This window comes from Malaya genurostris, chromosome 2, assembly GCF_030247185.1.
Source record: "Malaya genurostris strain Urasoe2022 chromosome 2, Malgen_1.1, whole genome shotgun sequence".
Lineage (NCBI taxonomy): Eukaryota > Metazoa > Arthropoda > Insecta > Diptera > Culicidae > Malaya > Malaya genurostris.
The window spans coordinates 39,273,423-39,292,177 of record NC_080571.1 but is presented as its reverse complement, the minus strand read 5'-3'; the positions used below and the strand labels follow the sequence as shown (position 1 = coordinate 39,292,177).

The 18,755-nt window shown below is 38.2% G+C and overlaps 1 protein-coding gene across 3 annotated transcripts in view; it reads right to left on the bottom strand.

The window, feature by feature from the left end:
- Window positions 1–380: 380 nt before the first annotated feature.
- LOC131432843 (neuroligin-1) overlaps window positions 381–18,755 on the bottom strand; it is a 780,452-nt gene continuing 762,077 nt past the window's right edge. For all 3 annotated transcript variants that reach the window (XM_058599386.1, XM_058599387.1, XM_058599388.1), the window contains one exon: window positions 381–9,496. In XM_058599386.1, coding sequence (XP_058455369.1) covers window positions 9,135–9,496 — 362 coding nt within the window. In that variant the 3' untranslated portion in view covers window positions 381–9,134. The remainder of the gene's footprint in view (window positions 9,497–18,755) is intronic.

Genomic DNA, 18,755 nt, shown 5'->3' with positions numbered 1-18,755 from the left:
CGCCTTTCTGATGGCGAAACAACATATTTGCTTTTTTATTTTCGGCCCAGATTGCCGATTCTTTGATAGGTTTACCAATGCGGCTATCAGCTCAATCGACCGAACATCCATTAAAATGTGCAATAAATTTGACAATGCTCGACAAAATATCCCGGTAGCGGCGCCGGAATGACTTCCATTTAGTTACCAGCGATCCAGATACTTGTAGTGTCATTTCTCCTAGGAAACTTCAGCGGTGCAAAGCAGGCATCGACATTTTTTCTGATCGTTTCCGTAAAAAATCGTAGATCTGACATCGCTGTTACTTACCATCGTCGTCGTTAAAGGGCACTACACGCTGAAAAAAAATTCAACTGAAAATGAAATAAAACACGTTATAGTTCACTTTGTTACTCAGATTGTTAGTTTTGTTTTTATACAGTTTTTATTCCAATACTTTCATCCCATCAGTTATTCTTCTCTAAAACAGTGCTTAAAATCAGTGTTCACCTCGAGTTACATCCAATCAATTAAAGTATTTTTCAATTAACATTTAACATTCGTTTTGTGTTATTTATCTGCATTCTTCCTCTCTTATCAGCTAGTTTTACTCTCATATCTTTTACACCTTGAATGTCTATTTGTATTCTGGTTTTGCTTTCTTCTACCAGTTCTTCTCGTCAGCTAGTCAGGATTAATCAACTGTTGGAAAGATTGTTTATGATTTGTTTTTTTCTCTTCTTGTTTTGCTTAGCTTTCTCGTTCGCTTCGTGGTATTCGCTTACGTTACCAGCTTGACGTTGTATTTTAAATTTAAATTTCAATTTATCTATAATTTTCTGACTTTTTTTTTGGTTGTTTGGTTGGTTTAGTATTGTTTTCTATTCGTAGAAAAAATCTGTACATTGCATTCGTGTTCGATGGAAAACCGGTTTGCGTTTCATGAGCGGGAGGTTGTGTGGGAAAATTTGCTATTGCGATAATCTTTTAACGCCAATTTTTGTGTGTTTAGGTGCTTTCAAATTTAGCGAAACGTTTTCTTTCGGTAGACGGTTCGACCGGTGTGACGGAAGCGGGGTGGAAGTTATTCGGACAGTAGAAAATGTTATCGATAATCGGTTGGTTTTCCAGTAGTTCGCTTTATATGATATTCAAATTTTATTAATGACTTCATTAACTTATCATTCAGTGGTTTTCAGTTACCTAGTAACCATTTTGTGTAAAAAGCACATGTTTGTTTTCCACTTTCCGGTTGGTTCAGTGCATTAGCAATTGAAGTTTGCCATTTAGCAGTTTAACCGCTAAGCTGACGTTGATGCTTTAAGTTGAATTACTCAATTTGAACTGCCAATGCACTGATGTTTCGAAGACGAAACGTGAAGAGAATTATCTAAAATACTAGAATAAGTTAAGTTTGAAGTTCAACTCTAGTCTATAAGCACAGATAACAGATATACAGGCTCACATATGAACTGTGTGTAAAATTTGCTAATCACTTGCAGATGTCACCATAATCGACACGAGGTTCCACCACGATTTGGGTGGCGCTTTCACATGAGCTACAATTTTGGGTGCAACATTCACTTCACGCTAGATTTTTGTTTTGGTTAAAATGACAAGTTTATTTTTATTTTTATTCCGATCGAATTCTCGTGTGATTTATGCGACATGGAAATAAAGTTGTCTTAAACACTTAGTAGTTGAAATATTTCTATAACAGGCAGGAGAATTTTGTTATCGTTTCGGAATGTAGTGGAACGTTTTGAATGATCGCGGCGGACAGTCGAGTAGGTGACAGTAGTGTTTCCAACGTATAACAAATTTGAAATTTACACAGGATTTAAAAAATTTGTTTGAGTCTGTATATCTGTTATCTGTGCTCTAACTTAACTGTTGTCAAATAGCTGGTTTGGAGCCTTCCGATTCTAGGCTTAACGTTATTTAACTGAAATTAGCTTGGAACCTGTGGTTCTTTCACTTCCGGTTTTTTCGTGTATAACAAAAGTAATTCAGTTTCGTTTTCGATTTTATTTTAGTTAGGAACTTGATTTCATTAAAAATAGTTCCATTTCCAATGAAGCTAAAATATAGAATGGGTCTTTTAGTTGATTGGCGATTCACCGAATGATTTTGTATACTTAAAAGAGTTATTTCCCCGAAAGATCATCGAAGGATGACTTTCGTCGACGGTCAAATGCTTGACAGTTTCGTTTGATATGATTTCAAGTTACGAGTTATAAAAGTTTTCAGGCTTACACACCGGTTTTGTTGTCCCAAAATCGGGAACATGGATTCAGGTAAAGTTTTAAACTAAATTATGCAAAAATGAATGCAAATTTAACAAGTTTGTCATTCGGGAAAACCATACCTACAAGCTTTTAATAAAAAGGAGATCACTTTCTTCAGTTCACTTCACCAATCAAAGTGATTTATGACCTTGAGATTGTAAATTTTGTTATATAAGCTTAAAAATATTCTACTCTTTAGAATCATTATGTTTCAGCATACCATTTGAGCTATTCTCTGATAGTGAAATATTTTGCCGTTTGTTCAATATTTTTTTCAACAGAACAATTTTATTTCCACGGTTTTCCAATAGATGCCTCTAATGTTCAAGGTGATTGGCTGTACAAACGTCATCCAATCAGAAATGTTAGTTTTTAGAGCCAAATTGTCACTATTTATTTGAAGCTTACATTTTTTTTATAACACTGCAGCAGTTTATTGAATGTATTGTACAAGTAGGGATGTTGGATTTCAAAAATCGAATAGAATTTTTCAAACTTATCGAACAATTTTTAGTCAATTATCAGCATTCTATTTCTGTAAACGGATTTTTCGAGTTATTCGAATATTCAATAATCATTCGAATATTCAATAATAATTCAATGGACTTCGTTTGAAAAAGGGCCTTCTCCTGAAAAACGGCCTTCGGCAGCGAAACAGCCTTCGCCTGAAAAACGGTCTTGGTTGAAAAGTGACCTTCGGCTGAAAAACGACCGATTGTCTGCAAACAGCCATAACTTGAAAAACGGCCTTCGCCTGAAAAAGGCATTCGCCTAAAAAAGCCTTCGACTGGAAAATAGCCTTCGTCTGAAAAACGGTATTTGTATTTGAAAACGGATTTCGCCCGAAAAACGGCTTCGCTTGAAAAATGGCTTTCGTCTGAAAAGCGGCTTCCGCCTGAAAAACGGCTTTCGCTTAAACGATATTTCGCTTGAAAACCGATATTCGCTTGAAAAACGATATTCGCTTGAAAAACGATATTTGCTTGAAAAACGATATTCGCTTGATAAACGGTCTTCGCCTGAAAACCGGCCTTCGCTTGAAAAACGGCCTTTGCTTGAAAAATTATCTTCGCTTGAAAAACGGCCTTCACCTGAAAAACGGTCTTCACCTTTAAAACGGCCTTCGTCTTGAAAACAGTTCTCAGCGAAACGACCTTCGCCTGGAACGGCCTTCGCCTGCAAAACGGCCTTTGCCTTGAGAAGCGGCCTTCTCCTGAAAAACTGCATTCGTCTGAAAAACGCTCCTCGCCTGAAAAACGGCCTTCGACCGAAAAATGGCCTTCGACCGAAAAACGAACTTCGCCTATAAATGCTATTCGCTTGAAAGACGGCCTTCGCCTAAAAAAGGTCTTCATCTGGAAAACGGTATTTGCTTTGAAAACGGCCTTCGTCTGAAAAACTGCCTTCGCCTGAAAATCGGTCTCGCCTGAAAAATGGCTTTCGTCTGAAAAACGGCCTTCGCCTGAAAATGGCTTTCGACTGAAAAACGACCTTCGCCTAAAAAACGGTATTTGCTTTGAAAACGGCCTTCGTCCGAAAAATGGCTTTCGGCTGAAAACCATTTTTCGGAAAAATGGCTTTCGTCTGAAAAACTGCCTTCGCCTGAAAAACGGCCTTCGCCTGAAAAATGACTTTCGTCTGAAAAACGGTCTTCGCCTGAAGAACAGCTTCCGTCTGAAAAACGGCCTTCGCTTGAAAAACAGCCTTCGCCTGAAAAACGATATTCGCTTGAAAAACGATATTCGCTTGAAAAACGATATTCGCTTGAAAAACGGCCTTCGCTTGAAAAACGGCCTTCGCTTGAAAAACGATATTCGCTTGAAAAACGGCCTTCGCTTGAAAAACGGCCATCGCTTAAAAAATGGCCTTCGCCTGAAAAATAGGCAAAAAAAAAGCATTCGTCTGAAAAAGACATTTGTCTGAACAACGTCACTTGAAAATCGATATTCGCTTAAAAACGGCTTTCGTCTGAAAAACGGCCTTCGCCTGAAAAACGGCTAAAAAAAACTATATTCGCTTAAAAAACGTCATTTGCCTAAAAAATATCCTTTGTCCGAGAATGCCGGCCTTCGTCTGAAAAACGGTCTTCACCTTAAAAAACGGCCTTTGTCTCAAAAACGGTTCTCTGCGAAACGACCTTCGCATTAAGCGACTTTTGCGTGGAACGGCCTTCGCCTGAAAAACGGCCTTCGCCTGAAAAACGGCCTTCGCCTAAAAAACGGCCTTCGCCTAAAAATGGCCTTTGCCTTGAGAAGCGGCCTTCGCCTGAAAAACGGCCTTCGTCTGAAACACGGGCTTCCCCTTGAAAAAGGTTTTCGCCTTAAAAATAGTCTTCACTTGAAAAACGGCCTTCGCCTTGAGAAGCGGCCTTCGCCTGAAAAACGGCCTTCGTCTGAAAAACGGCCTTCGCCTGAAACGGCCTTCGCCTGAAACGGCCTTCGCCTGAAACGGCCTTCGCCTGAAAAACGGCCTTCGCATGAAAAACGGTCTTCGACCGAAAAACGGCCTTCGCTTGAAAAAAGGCATTCGTCTGAAACACGGGCTTCGACTGAAAAGCGACCTTCGCCTAAAAATGGTATTCGCTTGAGAAACGGCCTGCGCCTGAAAACGGCCTTCGCTTGAAAAACGGCCTTTGCTTGAAAACGGCCTTCGCTTGAAAAACGACCTGCTCCTGAAAACGGCCTGCTTCTGAAAACGGCCTTCGTTTGAAAAAAACGGCCTTTGCTTGAAAACGGCCTTCGCTTAAAAAACGGCCTTCGACTGAAAAATAGCATTTACCTGAAAAAAGCATTTGTCTGGCAAAGGGCCTTCACCTGAAAATCGATATTCGCTTGAAAAACGGCCTTCGCCTAAAACGGCCTTCGCCTGAAAAACGGCCTTCGACCGAAAAACGGCCTTCACCTGACAATCGATATTCGCTTGAAAAACGGCCTTCGTCTGAAAAAGGCCTTTTTCAGGGGCCCGGATATTCTAAAATTTATGTTTTTAAAAATTTTATTTAAAATTTTTAATTTCTCCAAGCCCTTCATAGCAAAAGAATATTGAAAAAAAAGCACCTTTGTAATGTGACTCATTTTGTTTGTTTTATTTTGTCGAACTTCTTGACTCGACAATATTATGATGCCCACAAGTTTTTAGAAATCTTCTCATATTTTTCCGGGCCCAAAATTTCTCTCGGCGGCACTGAGGCATACTAATAATATTTAGGCTTAGGACCAACTCACGAGTTATTTTAACGTTTAATTAAAATTTGACAGTCGAACATTTATTTTGTCGTTGTCAAAAAACAAACCCTGCTCGAAAGCATGGTTATTTTGGACAATTCGCTAATTATTTTCCGATACTGAATTTTTTTTTCAGATATTTAGTAAAAATTTCTTTCTTTAAATTTTCTTTTACTTTTAGTATAAAATGTCCCAATGGAAAGCTTCAATAAATTGTCAAATGGCGTAAGTTTTTCTCGAAGTTCTTACGTTCTCTGCATTGCAATAATTATATCACTCGGTATCATTTTATTTTCAGTGTAAAAGGAACCCAAATAACATTCCATCCCACTTTATCGAAATGAAGGAATTCGTAATGAATTCTTACTCCACTGCATAATTTTTCAGTGCTCGATCGGTTCAGTGCTATAATTTTCGCCTGTATTGGCTGCTCGATCAACCCGATTGACAGTGACATTATAAATGTCATTGAATATTCGCTCAATTTATGAATGTGTTAGTGTAAAATTTAGGCGCCTTGTTCAGGAGTGTTCTAGTTCTAGATGCATAATTTATGTCAGTTACAAAATTTAAATCTGAATTTAATAACAAGAAAAACTGGCAGCCCCAGCAGTGTTTTACTCGTGTTTCAAATACTCAAAAAATAGAACGGCATCGAAGACCGGCTCTTAGAGCAAATTCAGCAGCTAGAAGTTCTGTATGGAAGATTTATAATAGAGCAGATGTATCCCCAGCAAGCCGATCTAGTTTTATTTATTCGACCAGTTCTTCCAGTATATTTGAAACACGAGTAAAACACTGCTGGGGCTGTCAGTTTTTCTGGTTATAAAATTCAGATTTAACTTCCACATGATTTCCACATGGAATTCCGAATGAAAATTTCTCGCCGATTCGGAATCCATTCGGATCTGATAATGTGGGATCCGTCATACCCCACATTATCGAAATGACGGAATGAGTAATGAATTCTTAATCGACTACTTGATTTTTCAGTGCTCGATCGGTTCAGTGCTAGAATTTTCGCCTGACGCCACTGTATTAAACGTCATTAACTACATGTGAAAAAAGTAAAAAAGCTTGTGTTCGTGGTTGGAAAAATAATAAGTGCGAATTATCTGTTTCTAGTTCAAAGGCTTCAAAGGTACATTTTGATTATGGAACTATATATAAGTCCACCACTTAAGAGTCTTTAGCAGAATTAAGAACATTTTTATAATATGAATTTCTCTTCCTAACCTCACTTTGTTTTGTTCAATTCCAATGAAAATCTTGGATTCGACCGCAACGTAGACAGATCCATGTTATTCTGAATTTATTTTAAATTACCATTCATTGAAATGCAATCCTATTTTGCTTTATTATATACACTGAAGTCTTTTTTTATGCGAATTTTCGTACCGCATAAAAAAAACGCATACAAAAAACCGCATAACTCTGAAAATTCGCATAAAAAACCGCATAACTCTGAAACTTCGCATAAAAAAAACCGCATAACTCTGAAACTTCGCATAAAAAAGACCGCAGAAGGGTAAACCGCATAACTCTGAGAATTCGCATAAAATAAAACCGCATAACTCTGAAACTTCGCATAAAAAAAACCGCATAACTCTGAAAATTCGCATAAAAAAAGTCGCGTAAAAAAACCGCATAAAAAAGACCGCATAAAAAAAAACCTCAGTGTATATCATACCAAAACAAAACAGAAAGAAATCAGGAAGAAGAAATTGAAACGTCAATTCATTTCGCTTTTCATACTCGATTCTGAATGACTTCCGAACGACCCGGTTGATGGAGATAACATATTTCATTCGGAATTGGTTGTTGCATTAGAATTGGAATTGATTCGGAATTCATTATGATTTCCACATGAAATTCTGAATTAAAAAATTTCTCGCCGATTCGGAATCCATTCGGATCTGGTAATGTGGACTTTGAAATGGGTCGCAGTTTTAGTTAAATTTAATTACTCGAAAAAAAAAAACAACTGCTCGACTGTCAAATTTTGACTAAGAGCAAATTCAGCAGCTGCAAGATTCATATGAGTGGTCTATAATGTAAATGAAACTGAAACAAACGTATCCCCAGCAATCCGTTTTAGTTTTATTTATTCGACCAGTTCTACTGTCAAATTTAAAACTGGTATACACTGCCGTTCTATTTTTTCTATATATGAAACACAGATAAAACGCTGATGGGGCTGCCAGTTTATTTTGTTATAATTTCTAGATTTAAATCTTAAATCTGACATAAATTGTGTATCTAGAACTAGAACACTCCTGAATATGCCCTAATAGTTTAAATAATTCGCGAGATGGTCTACGGCCTTATACCATGTTCACATTAGCGCTTATATCACTTGATATACCGAGATGATATGCATATCACGTGGAAGTGTTCACATATGATCGAAATGATATCGTTTGACAATCAAGTTGTCATATTGAATGTTCCCATTAGGAGTAAGATCAATAATAGTGCTTTCCTCTCATACAACTCAATCAATAATTGAAGTCTTGCATTTAATGTCTCCGAACGCTAGTATTCATTGAAAAATTTGAAATTATAATGATTGTTTATTATCATTCTCGAAGTGACGTCCATAAATGAGTGCGTTCAATGCCATTATCCGTGTTGCTAGTTGGAATTTTTGACAACTCGACATGATATCGTACATGATATCCCGGATATCATGCCAAAATGATGATACGCGTTGACATCAAATTGTATGGGATATCATGTAATATCGCACATTATATCATCGGATATCAAGTATATCCGCATATCACTTGATATCAGGGCTAATGTGAACATGGTATTAGAATAGGTCTTGTTATATTATTTCGCAATAAATAAAATTTTGCAAAATCTCAGTGAATCATCGTTTTTTTCGTAGGAGGAGTAGTCCGTTGAAAATTTTTGAGCTTGGATTGAACGAGATCTATGTTGTTAGTCACCGACAAAGCGAAAAAATAGCGTTCGTTCTTTTGTTTCTCTTTCAATTGTTATCGTTTTTGCAGTGACTACCGTATACTGTGCAAATATCGATATTTGACCAACCGAAACTTCGAGAATCGATGATTTGTTTTGAAAGCGAATGAGACTGCAAAAAACGAACAAAACACATGACAGTTTTCGGTTCTGCATAAGATCGTCAGGAAACATTTGACCATGGATTACTTGGATCCTAATCAAATAATCCCCGCGGGTAGCATTCCCATAACAACCGGTTTTCCCTCTCTACCCCGCGATAATGATGGCAACCTGTCACACCGACGAACATCGTGATAAAACTGATGGAACCAACCGATATCGACAGTTCCTTTCCTGTCCCGGTCCTCCTAATCCTACTGTGGCCCATGGGGTAGATTCGCTTTTATCCATAAAACAACATAACAAACATCAACAATCAATCAACATAACCTGAATGGGGAACCGGGATGGCGATGACGATGCAGCGTCTAAGAGCAGTAAAAAGAGCACCAGTCAGTAATGAGTGCCCAGAGTGACAGTGGTGTCCCCCTGGCAGAAATTGTCGTACTATGTAGCACGTGTGTGTGTATGTGTAACAACAGGATCAACAAACAGAACATTAAACAATTTCACCATCATCCGGATTGTGGGGTCACCCGCGGGTAAAGTGCAATCAAACACGCATCTCACTCATGGCCGCGTGAGGCAGCTGCTGGGGGCAACCCTTCAGGTTCTGGAGCTGTGTTCCGCCGGTATCTTGCTGCTGTTGATGGTGATGCTGATGATGCTGCTGCTGCTGCTGTTGCAGATGGGAATGGGAGTGGTGTTGGTGCTGGTGTTGGTGTGTGTGCTGATGACCGCTTGACGGCGGCGGAGGCGGATGTTGCGTCGATGCGGGAGATGATGAGACGTGCAGGGACCGGTTCTCCGGGGAACTGCAGGATTGTGGCCTGCCGAGGGTAGCAGTCGCAGCGTTAGAGCGCATGTGGACCCCGATGGCAGTTCCGTTTGGCGGTAGTTTAATTTGTTGAGCCTCTAGAAGTAATTAGATAATGATAATGTTTGGTTTTTGGGTGAGCGCAATATTGTCGGCCAGCGATTCGGTCGGGAATGGGTTGATTACGGGGTTTGCAATTTACGACAATGATTTGTGGTGTGGGCTGTGGGCTTCAGCCTGTGTGCGTGTGTGTGGTTTGGTTCATAAATTGTCGTACACCAATTTCAGCTAGGGTCGTCAATCTTACCACTGCTTTTGACAGTGATAAAATTGTTACAATCAAATTTGTCGGTACGCACTTTCGGTAATGTACCGGCAGCAGGACACGACGGAGTGACATTTTTCTTGGCCTGTCTGCCAATGTGATATTCGCAGTTCACCTGCTGTCGTCGGCAGATTTACGGTGTCTCGTAATGTATTTGGTTGCGAAAAATGACGTAAGTTACGTAACATACTGGAAACGACCATAAAGATGCGAATCTCGACAGCTGAGGTAACTACTGCGAGTGAAAGTGGGCAGTAAAAATAGTCGTCTCCGTCATGCAGAGTCTATAATTAAGTGGAATTCTGAGTTTTCTTTGATGTGTGAGACAAATTGTCACATTCGATCGGATAAGTATAGCTTTTAAATGTGTACTACTATATAACTTTGTTTTGAAAACACGTTTATGTATAATTTGTTGAAATTCGATACTCATCTGAAAAGGCATGACTCACAAAATCGTAACTCTTGAATGGCTCCTTAAGGGGAGCTTCTTCTGTAAACGGAGATTTTCGTACCTTCATTCATTAAAAAAAAAAAAAGTAAAAGTGTATAAAATCGACGAATTTAACAGTGCCGAAGTTCAATAGTTTAAGATTCCAAATGCTCATTAATCCAGCCGCATAAGATTCCAACTGTCAGAAGTCTAAATGTTCAAGTAATATAAATATCCTAGTTATTTGAAAAGCTCAAATTGCATAAGAGTCCAAAAAACCAGAAGTTCTAAACCACAGGAGTCCAAAAGAGCACGAGTCAAACAGTACGGGAGCTCAAAAGACTGGCATCCTAAATGCTCAGAAATCCAAAAACTCAAAAGTTCAAAAGTCCATAAATACAAATGCTCAGACGCACAAGTTTCCAGAAGCCTTGAAGACTCGGAAAGCTCAGAAGCTCAAAGGCGTACGAGTCGAAGGGCACATGAGTTCTCAAGGTAAGGAATCGAAAAGTCCAGGAATCAAACAACCCAGTACACCCAAACCTTCGTTTACGAAGACTTTTTTCAAGTTAACTCTTTTTACGTAACTTTATTTACGAACTAAATCCCAAACAACGTAAACTTTTCTTATTAACCTACTTCGTAAAATAACGTTTCTGCATACAATGAAAACGATTTTCGGGTCTTTTATAGTCTATGGAAACTACTGAAATATGGGTATTTTTGGAACTGGTTTAAAGAATAGATTCCGAAAAATGATTTTTGAGTTATTCTGGAAATTCAAGATGGCGACTTCCGGTATATTGACATTTCTTAAAAACCCGTTCAGTTTGAATATTTTCGGAACGGGTTTTTTTCGACATCTGCTCATCAAATCCGTTACAAAAATACCCATATATTAATGGTACTCAAGGATTATACATAAACCGGAAGTCGTCATCTTGGAATTAAGAACCACTTCTAACATCGTTTTCCGACATCTACTCATCAAATCCGTTCCGAAAATACTCAAACAGTAAGAGTTTTTAAGGAATATCATGAAACCGGAAGTCGCTATCTTGGATTTCACAACTACTTCGAACACCGTTTTTCGATATCTACTCAATAAATCTGTTCCGAAAATATCCAAATAGTAAGACTTTTTAAAAAATATAAATAAACCGGAAGTTGCAATCTTGGATTTCACAACCAGTTCAAACATCATTTTTCGACATCTACTCATAAAATCCGTTCCGAAAATACACAAATAGTAAGAGTTTTGAAGATATATCAATAAACCGGAAGTCGCCATCTTGGATTTCACAACTACTTCAAACACCGTTTTTCGACATCTATTCAATAAATCTGTTCCGAAAATATCCAAATAGTAAGACTTTTTAAGAAATATAAACAAACCGGATATCGCCATCTTGGATTCCACAACCACTACTCATAAAATTCGTTCCGAAAATACCCCAACAGTAAGAGTTATTAAGGAATATCAATAAACCGGAAGTCGCCATCTTGGAATTCAGAACCACCTTTAACATCGTTTTTCAACATCTACTCATCAAATTCGTTCCGAAAATACCCATATTATAATAGCATTCAACGATTATAAATAAACCAGAAATCTCCATCTTGGATTTTGAAACGACCCCAAACTTCATTTTCTCGCACCTACTCTTCACATCCGAATCGAAAACAGCCATATGATTGGAGGTTTCCACATTCATTACACAAAACTTTTTCTACGAAAAAAACCCAAATAACGTAAACTTTTTTTGATGAGCTACCCCATTTTTTCCAATCCCCGTTTAGTTCGTAAATGAAGGTTTCGGTGATGTTTAAAATCTCATAAGCCAAAAATTTCATAAATACAAACGACTAGGACTCGAAACAAACAGAGATCCAAAACCCGTAAGTCAAAACAATAACAAGTTTAAAACCCACGAGTCCAGAAGCCCATGAATCAAAAAGAACAAAAGTTCTAAACAAAAAGCTTCAGAATGTTCAGAAACTCATTACACCAAACGCACTGAGAACCTTAAGTTCGGTAACCTTTTAATCCAACATTCGATAAGCCCAGAAATACAAGTGATGAAATGCACATAACTCAAAGACTCGAAAAGCCCGGGAGTTTGAAAGCATATGGTTCAAACAGCACAGCAGTAAAAACCAGAGGGATCCATGAATTCAGAAGCTCCAAATCACAAGAGTCCAGAAATCCAACAGTCCTGAAGCCGAGGATTCAAAGTGCTTAAAATCCAGAAGCCTAAAAATCTTAAAGCCCAAAAGATTAAAGTCAATGAGTCCCATCGCATAAAAGAAATTAAATTGAGGATCCAAAAAGTCCAGGAGTCCAACAACCCAGCAGTCCAAATGATGTCTAGAAACTTAGAAGACCAAAAGTACAGCAATCCTTAAGCTCAGTAGCCTTCGATGACAGCAGACAAAATGATAAGAATTGAGACCCAGGAGTTCAAAAACCCAGAAGTCCAATAGATCAAGAGTTCAAAAATCCACGAGTCCTCGAGCATACGAGTCAAAAAGTATAAAAGATCACAAGTACAGAATCCCGATTACTCAGAAATATAAAATCTACTGGTCTAGGAGTTCAATCGCTCAGAAGCCAAAACATTTAAGGAAGAGTTCACATTTCTACAGGTGGAAAAGTACATGAGTTCTAAAACTACGGAATCAAAAAGCTCAGCAAATCCAACAACTCAGTAGTCCAAAATGCCAAAGTCAAAAAGATCACGAGCTTATTATTATTATCAATAAAATTTATTTTACCCTGGCTTTTCGTTCACCGGGAGAAGATCACAAGCTGTAATCTTTCGCGAGTTCAAATAACCACGAGTCAAATAATCCAGGATTTCAAATGTTCATAATCCAAATGATCAGGGGTTTAAAAACTCAGAGAGCGTTAACTTCGTAGCCTTAGAGTCCAATAGTAGTCTTCGAGTTCAGTTGTATAAAACGCCAACAGTTGAAACGCTCAGAAGTCCAAGTTGGTGTCCAAGCCTATGATTCGAAAAGCATAGGCGTCCTGAAATTCAAGAGTTGAAAGGCCAGAAATTGAAAAACCCAGGAGTACCAAATCCCAAACGTCCAAAATCTCTGGAGTAAAAAAAAAACCAGAAGTCCTAAAAATCATGCGTTTAAAAACCAAAGTGTTCAAAAGACCAAGGTGTTTAAAAGTCCAGAAACTAAAATTCCCTGAAGTCCACAGCCCTAGAAATCTAAATGTTCGGTGGCTCAAATTTCCAAGGGTACAGTAATTGGACTGTTGAAAACTCAGGATTCCAAGAATTTGGAAGCCCTGCAGTCCAACACATGAAAAGTTCAGGAGCTTAGAAGTATAAAAAGATTTTTGAAACCAAAATGCACTGGAGTCCTAAAACAGGATTCAAAAACCTAGGAGTCAAAAACCTAGAAACTCCAGTCCAAAGTCCAAAATCCCAGGAGTCAAAAAGGCAAAAAATACAAAAGATCGTTTAAAAATCCAAGATTCCAAAAAGCTACGAATTAAATAGTACAGAATCCAAAAACTCTTCTAACCCAGGAATTCAAATGCCCAGCAGCCATTTCTAAGAGCCCAGAGTCCAAGATACCAGAATTTTATTAGATGATTCATGAAAGCTTCAAGAGTCCAAAGATCTAAAAGTACAAGAGTTCATAAGCCAACGAATAAAAAAAACACAGAAATCAACTAGAGCAGAGGTTTTAAAATCCACGAGTCTAGAGCCCATGAGTCAAACAGTCCAGAAATCCAAATGTACAGATGTGCAAATACCCAGAAGACCAATAATACTGAAGTTCTTTAGCTCAGTAGCTTTGACTGCAGTAGACAAAATTCTAAAGATTATAAGGGTTTTCCCTGGAGTTCAAGACTCTAAAATCCAAGAGTTTTTAAAGCCTACGAGTCGAAAGACGCTACTCTAAATAATCTAAATCCCAGAAGTTAAAAATCACAGAAGTCTAGAATCCAAGTAGTCAAAAAGCCAAAGTAAAGGTACCCAAAAGCCAAAAGCTCAAACGCATATAAGTCTATAAACTTAAAAATCCACTAACCTAGGATTTAAAACGTTCAGCAGCTTTAGATTCCAAAAGCCCGGGAATCCAATAATCGTGAAGCTCTGAACTTCAAGGGGTTTTAAGCCCACGAGTCCAAGATCCCAGTAGCCCAGAAGTTTAAATCGCTTTGAGTCCTACAGCACATAAATCCAGAAATCTATAACATAAAATACCCAGAAGTTCAGAGTCCCAATAGTCCAAAAAACCTAGATGTTCTACAAATCTAGCTTTTAAGAATCCATGAGTCCTAAAGTCTACGATTTAACAAGCTCACAAGTACAAAATCCCGTTTGCTCAGAAGTTCAAGTTCCACTAGTCCAGGAATCCAAACTCTCAGGTGACAGAAAATCCTTGAGGCCAGAGATGCAAGAATCCTAAAGATTTGGATTCCACCAGTTTAGAGCCCAGAAATTCAACACTCAAAAAGCTTAAGAGTTCAAAAACCTATTAGTAAAAGGAACAGGAATCTGAGACTCTGTAGTAAAAGAGCACATAAGTTCAAAAGTCGAGTCCAAAAGTCTTTGAGTTAAACAGTTCAGAAGTTCACAAATATAAAATAAAAAATTTTCAGAAGTCTAAAAGCTCAACTCTAGTCTAGGAAATTTCTAAGGGGGCTCGGCAGCCCAACATTCTACGAGCCCAGGATTGCAACTACCGTGAAGCTCAGAATTCCATGAGTTTAGAACTCAGAAGTCCAACGCTCGAAAATTCCAGGAGTTCGATAGCCTACGTGTCAAAAGGCATAGACATCCTGAGGTTTAGAAACTAAAATATCTCGATGTCAAAAAGTCGAAAAGCCCTTAAATTCAGTTCAAAATTTTCAAAGTTCAAAATCTCACGAGATCAAAAACCCTCAAGCACAAATGATCTGAAGTCCAAAATTCGAGTCCATGAGTGAAATTGTAAAGTAGTACAAAAGTCCAGAAATCATAATGTCCAGCAGCTCAAGGCTTAAAATTCAGATATATTTTGGCAGCCCAAAGCCTAAGACCCCTAGAGCCTGGGAGTCCAACTGTTCAAAAGCTTAGAATTCCAAGAGTCCAACAGGCTAGGACTATGGACCAACAAGCCTGAGAGTCCAAGTGTCATAAATCGTAAGAGTCTTAGAGTTGAAATGTCTAACAGTTGCACAGTCGCAACAATCGCAACAATCCCAACAGTTCAATAGACAGCAATCCAACATTTCAAGAGTCAAAGAGCATTAACCTCAGAGCTGAAGCCTGAGTGTAAAACAAAGAATCTAAGCCTTTGATTGCAAGCCGAACAGTTCATGCCTTAGAATTCAAGACATAAGAGTTCATATTTAAGAATCCAAGTTCTAGAGTTGACGGCTGAGATATCAAGGCTAAGAGTTCTGACTAAAGGGATTCAGGATTTTAAGTTCAAGCCGAATAGTTGAGGCTTAAAAATTCAAGCCAATTTAAGAGTTCGAGACTAAAAGTTCAATCTTAATTAATTAATCTAAGATTTCGAGTGTTCTGAGGTCTGAGGACTCAAGAATCCAAGTGTTAAAATTCATGCTGAAGAGCTCAATCTGAGTTGTTATAGATTGATAATTCAAGAATACGAGTTCATGTCTTATATTGCAAATTAAAGAGTGCAAGTCTAAGATTTTAAGTTTGCGAAACCAAGATTTAGAGTTAAGGGTAAAGAGCTTAAGCAAAAGAATTCCAGCTTGAGAACTCAGCTCAAGATTCCTAGTCGATGAACTCGTTGTGAAGAGTTAACGCCTAATTATTCAAGTCTAAGCATTCAAACCAAACAGTTTCGGCCTGAGATTTTGGTCGTAAGCTTTAAGTTTTGAGTCCTAAAGCGAAAGGCTACGAGTTTCCGCCTTACTTATGAAGTCTAGGAGTTCAGTCCTCTAAGCCTAAGAGTTCAAACTTAACAGTTTAAGAGTTCAAGAGTTCAAGAGTTCAAGAGTTCAAGAGTTCAAGAGTTCAAGAGTTCAAGAGTTCAAGAGTTCAAGAGTTCAAGAGTTCAAGAGTTCAAGAGTTCAAGAGTTCAAGAGTTCAAGAGTTCAAGAGTTCAAGAGTTCAAGAGTTCAAGAGTTCAAGAGTTCAAGAGTTCAAGAGTTCAAGAGTTCAAGAGTTCAAGAGTTCAAGAGTTCAAGAGTTCAAGAGTTCAAGAGTTCAAGAGTTCAAGAGTTCAAGAGTTCAAGAGTTCAAGAGTTCAAGAGTTCAAGAGTTCAAGAGTTCAAGAGTTCAAGAGTTCAAGAGTTCAAGAGTTCAAGAGTTCAAGAGTTCAAGAGTTCAAGAGTTCAAGAGTTCAAGAGTTCAAGAGTTCAAGAGTTCAAGAGTTCAAGAGTTCAAGAGTTCAAGAGTTCAAGAGTTCAAGAGTACAAGAGTTCAAGAGTTCAAGAGTTCAAGAGTTCAAGAGTTCAAAAGTTCAAGAGTTCAAGAGTTCAAAAGTTCAAGAGTTCAAGAGTTCAAGAGTTCAAGAGTTCAAGAGTTCAAGAGTTCAAGAGTTCAAGAGTTCAAGAGTTCAAGAGTTCAAGAGTTCAAAAGTTCAAGAGTTCAAGAGTTCAAGAGTTCAAGAGTTCAAGAGTTCAAGAGTTCAAGAGTTCAAGAGTTCAAGAGTTCAAGAGTTCAAGAGTTCAAGAGTTCAAGAGTTCAAGAGTTCAAGAGTTCAAGAGTTCAAGAGTTCAAGAGTTCAAGAGTTCAAGAGTTCAAGAGTTCAAGAGTTCAAGAGTTCAAGAGTTCAAGAGTTCAAGAGTTCAAGAGTTCAAGAGTTCAAGAGTTCAAGAGTTCAAGAGTTCAAGAGTTCAAGAGTTCAAGAGTTCAAGAGTTCAAGAGTTCAAGAGTTCAAGAGTTCAAGAGTTCAAGAGTTCAAGAGTTCAAGAGTTCAAGAGTTCAAGAGTTCAAGAGTTCAAGAGTTCAAGAGTTCAAGAGTTCAAGAGTTCAAGAGTTCAAGAGTTCAAGAGTTCAAGAGTTGAAGAGTTCAAGAGTTCAACAGTTAAGACTAAACACACAAGCCTGGATTTTAAAGTCCAAGAATCCCAGATTTCTGAAATTGAACGCTAAGAGATTTTTGTTCAGGTAAAAAATCCAAGCTTTAAAATTGCTGAAGAGCTCAATCCGATTAGTTGAAGCGAGAAATTTCACGTTTCATGTTAGAGTTCAACGCTAAAATTTCAATTCTATGGATCCAAGTTAAAAGTTAAGCCTAAGAGAGTGTTCAAGAGTCCAAACCTACAAGAGAAGAACCTGAGATTTCATGTCCAATAAACAATCCTTTGGAGTTTAAATCTTTGAGTTCAAGTTGTTTGCTTAACAAGTCTAAGAGTTCAAGTCTAAGAATTCAATTTTTAACCTATAAGCTTAGGAGTTCATACCATGGAGAACAAGCTAAAATCCAAGACTAAGAGTTCAAGCTTAAAAAATCAGGCTCGAGGGTTCAAGTGGTCGAATCCAAACCTAATAGTTCGCGCCTAGGAATTCATGACTAACAGGTCCAATCAGCCCAAGAGTTCAGGAGACTATGAGTGGAATTTAACTCGTTTCAGGGTTATTCTATGACAAGGCTGCGAATCAAAAACTTTTGCTTCGTCCAATTTCGCAAAATCCGGTTCCGTAAGTGCTCAGACCCGTCTGTGAGTCGAAGACAAGTGGACACACGGTCGCATTCGGTAGAACTATGATTTCGAAAGGCAGGTAGTTGAGAGAAGGTCATTTCGTCGAAAGCCGGTCTCCGGGAAGTCCGAATTTCACTGAAAGTCATTGCACAGAAAGTAGTTTCGCTGAAAGGATCATTTAATCGGAACGGTTATTTCACTGAATGGTCACTTTGCCGAAAGGTGTAATATCACCCAAAATGAATATTTAACTGTAAAAAGCTAGGTTACTTTACTTTTCGGCGAAATGACCCTCGGTAATACGCATTTCGACGAAATGACCTTAGAAAAATTGTCTGTAATCCCTTTACAACCATCTCCGGAGTCTGACACTGTTGGGGGCGGACGGATTTTGGGAGTAGCAAGATTTCGAAAGAAAAGGCAGCTACCAAGGTGGCAAGTTTAATTCGATGGATGACTGCAATTCTGAGTCCTTTGTAATGGACGGTGAAACCAATTGTAAAGCGGATTCCAAAAAGAACGTGTCACTGGAGCTAAATATCTTGTAGGAAAGAGACAAACGGTAAAATGGATCTTTTATAATAAACTGTTGTAGTTTTTTCAGATATTTTATTTGGCAAGGAACTTGTAGATACGGATCCTAAAGTGAAACTTTTACCGACGACACGACCTGCCACTCGTATATAAAAACTGTATCGCAAATTTAAGTACCCCTCAGTAACTCGTAATGTCAAAATGAAATCACCGTTTAAATATTTAAATTGGCAACACAAGTTATTGAATTATTGATTTTCAATAACAGCTACCATGGCTACTATTTATAAAGAAATGTAGAATGTAAATAAACGTGGAAGTGATGTGGTTAATGTTACGGGGATTAATCCGAAGTACTCCGTCCGACCGAAGTTGGTTTTCTATTTGGGGACACCAGTAAGGCCAAACTAAATTTGGTGGCATTCCTGGAAC